General features: G+C 38.2%; 1 protein-coding gene across 1 annotated transcript; it reads right to left on the bottom strand.

The window, feature by feature from the left end:
• Positions 1–584: 584 nt before the first annotated feature.
• LOC113750839 (subtilisin-like protease SBT4.4) lies at positions 585–2,613 on the bottom strand. Its single transcript, XM_027294778.1, has 5 exons — positions 2,503–2,613; positions 1,622–1,812; positions 1,408–1,519; positions 1,089–1,312; positions 585–1,002 (listed from the first exon to the last, which is right to left on the bottom strand). The coding sequence occupies exons 1-5, from the start codon at positions 2,611–2,613 to the stop codon at positions 585–587; spliced, it is 1,056 nt and encodes a 351-aa protein (XP_027150579.1).

The following is a 2,613-nucleotide window of genomic DNA, read 5'->3' as shown; positions in this document are numbered from 1 at the left end:
TGCTGTTGATTGTTTAGTCACTTGATCTTCATATGTAGCGTTGGATCTGGTTTCGGCTGGATTTAGATACAGGTCTAAATATAAGTGAAATCAAAGATAATATGATAAAATTTAAATATTTTTGGTATTCCGTTATACAAAAACTCAATGCTTATAACTCAAATTGTAGGACCCCTTTTATATTCAAATATACATTGCCACACTACCAATTTTTTTTGTGCCCTATAAGGCTATAAGCAAAACCCTGTAGTAGGTTTTCCTGTGCTTAAAATCATGCCTGTTCACGAACCAAATCATTGGGATTGGATGTTCAAAACTCTAGAAATTTGCCAACCTGTAACAATTATATTCCATGAAAGCAGTTCAATTAACAGAGTCTTAATTTCAAATTTACCCAGCCACACCATTTTTCAACAATATAGAAGCAACTAAAAACAAGATATGAAAATGCCTAGCTAGTGCTTCATGGACCCAAATACAAAGCAAATGCAACGACAGGGCTCCTTACGAGATGTGCTCCATCGTCCCTAGACAGGGAACCAGATTAAGGAGTGTTCCCTTCTACCATTACCGCAACCTTCACCTTAAAAGACTGTCTCCCTAGCTGCTGTGAATATTAAAGTTTCAGGTTCAACTTGAATATTGAGACCCGGGGAGGCCACCACTTTTGCTATGTATTTTGACTGGGGCGAACCAACGTTCTTTACTGTTCTATAAAAATCAACACTGATGGGTGTAGATCGTGGCACAGGATCAGAAAAACTAGGCAAATTGAGATCAGTACTTGATTGGTTTTGGGCACAAGTGATGTTGTCACCAGTTATGTGTTTCAACTTCGATGCATCGTAGCCAATTCCACAGAGAAAACTTATGTAATCTGATACGGTTGCATCGTAAACCAAGCCAGGGTCAATGGCCTTCAATGGATTGATGTTGCCGGCTCCAAATGCTAATCCATTTTGATTATTGCTGTCATTAACACCCATTGGATATTTGGATTGGCTAACAAAAGAAAAGGGAACAAAAATTGATCAAAACAAGCCTGAAGAAATAAGAAATCATATGTTTCACGAATAATTTCATTTTACATTCTTTTACCTGTTGTCATCAAAGCAGATTTTATAGCTGCAGGAGACCATGGTGGATGAAAGGTTTTGACATATGCAGCGGCTCCCGTGGCATGAGGACATGCCATGGAAGTTCCAGATAGGAAGTTGAATGCAACAATTCTTTTGTCACCTGGTACTTTCGAAGGAGGAATTGTTGGTGGCCATGCGGCCAAAATATCAACTCCCGGTGCAGCAAGGTCAGGCTGTAGTAAGAATTATTGTACAATGAAAATGTGAATTGCACAAAGAAAACCCCGCAAGTAATGTAAATAAATTAAAGAGGTGAAATTAATTCAACTTTTAAGATTTGTGGATTGATTTTGTTAGGCCCCCATGACGAGAACGATGAATTGTAGGGGGCTTGTGTGTTGGAGAGCTCTTTTCTCCTTAATATGGTTGCAGTTGGGTTCCTGAAAAAAATAAATGAACATAAAAAATTGCACGACATTCAATGATTGATCCAAATACAACATTGTTTTACATCTAAAGTTAACGTTGTTGAATTCATGTACTTCGAAATTCCAGTACTCCCATTTGTTTCCAGATTCACAAGGGATACTGGCAATGGGTAAAGGGAACTGAAGTCATCGAGATCGGAAACTAGCATGATGGTTCCGAAGGCACCTGCTTCTGCTACTACATCTCCTTCAGTTTTTTGCTCGCATATCACTATCTTTTCGCAACGGATCTTCTGTCTCACATCCTGTGCCACTTTTTATTATATTGCTATTTCTCCTTTATAAGCAGCATGTTTTAATTCTTTTTTGTTTTCTTAACATCCAATAACTATTAATTCAGTAATACACAAGATTTAACAAACTCAAAAAATCAAAATGCATAAAAAATGAGATGCATGGTAGCCATTGCGCTATCTTTCCCTCAACCATCTTTCGATCCAATGAGTTTTCTATGCTGCAAAATCTGCATGTTAGCCATGGTTAGCAATATTGGCCGATTCCGATACGAATCGGTGGAGTCGTAAATGGAACAGAGGGAATTGATACAATATCGATTTCCAAATTGCGAATATTATCGGTGACTCGCTCTGACTTGACTGATATTACCCAATTCAAATCCGTGATGCATGGTATTGGCCAATATATCCGAGTTAACTCGGAGTCGACTCAGATATTTTTTCGGATGGTAACTTTATTGATATTTTCTAATTTTAGTAATTTTTCAGATTTTTTGAAAATTTTTATGTGCTATAATGTGCATATCACCCGATATTCAACCAATATGCCGTGAAACAACCAAAACCGCGATGCGGCCGTGACCCGAATCGGTGAACCATGATGTTAGCAGCTAGCGGTTAGATTCAGTTTCAAATGAGATGGAGATATGATCAGAGATGGAGGGAGTGGGGAAACAAAAAGGAAGTGTACTTTCGGACAGAGGTTGAGCTATCGAATCCATCAACTATATTGGGTGCATCACGAGCACGAATTGATGGATATAAAGGATCATTCATATGGTAGGTGTTGATTGAATTACCCTTTGCCAT

This window comes from Coffea eugenioides, chromosome 10, assembly GCF_003713205.1.
Source record: "Coffea eugenioides isolate CCC68of chromosome 10, Ceug_1.0, whole genome shotgun sequence".
NCBI lineage: Eukaryota > Viridiplantae > Streptophyta > Magnoliopsida > Gentianales > Rubiaceae > Coffea > Coffea eugenioides.
This window is presented reverse-complemented; position numbering and strand designations above follow the sequence as displayed.

What these genes read in the sequence shown, in the direction of transcription:
- LOC113750839 (XM_027294778.1), bottom strand. Translation starts at nt 2,613, where the DNA reads ATGGCAAAGGGTAATTCAATCAACACCTACCATATGAATGATCCTTTA. An exon ending in GATTCGATAGCTCAACCTCT is followed by an intron (nt 1,813 to 2,502) that starts GTCCGAAAGTAC and finishes AAAGTGGCACAG; the next exon opens with GATGTGAGACAGAAGATCCG. An exon ending in GGGAGTACTGGAATTTCGAA is followed by an intron (nt 1,520 to 1,621) that starts GTACATGAATTC and finishes TATTTTTTTCAG; the next exon opens with GAACCCAACTGCAACCATAT.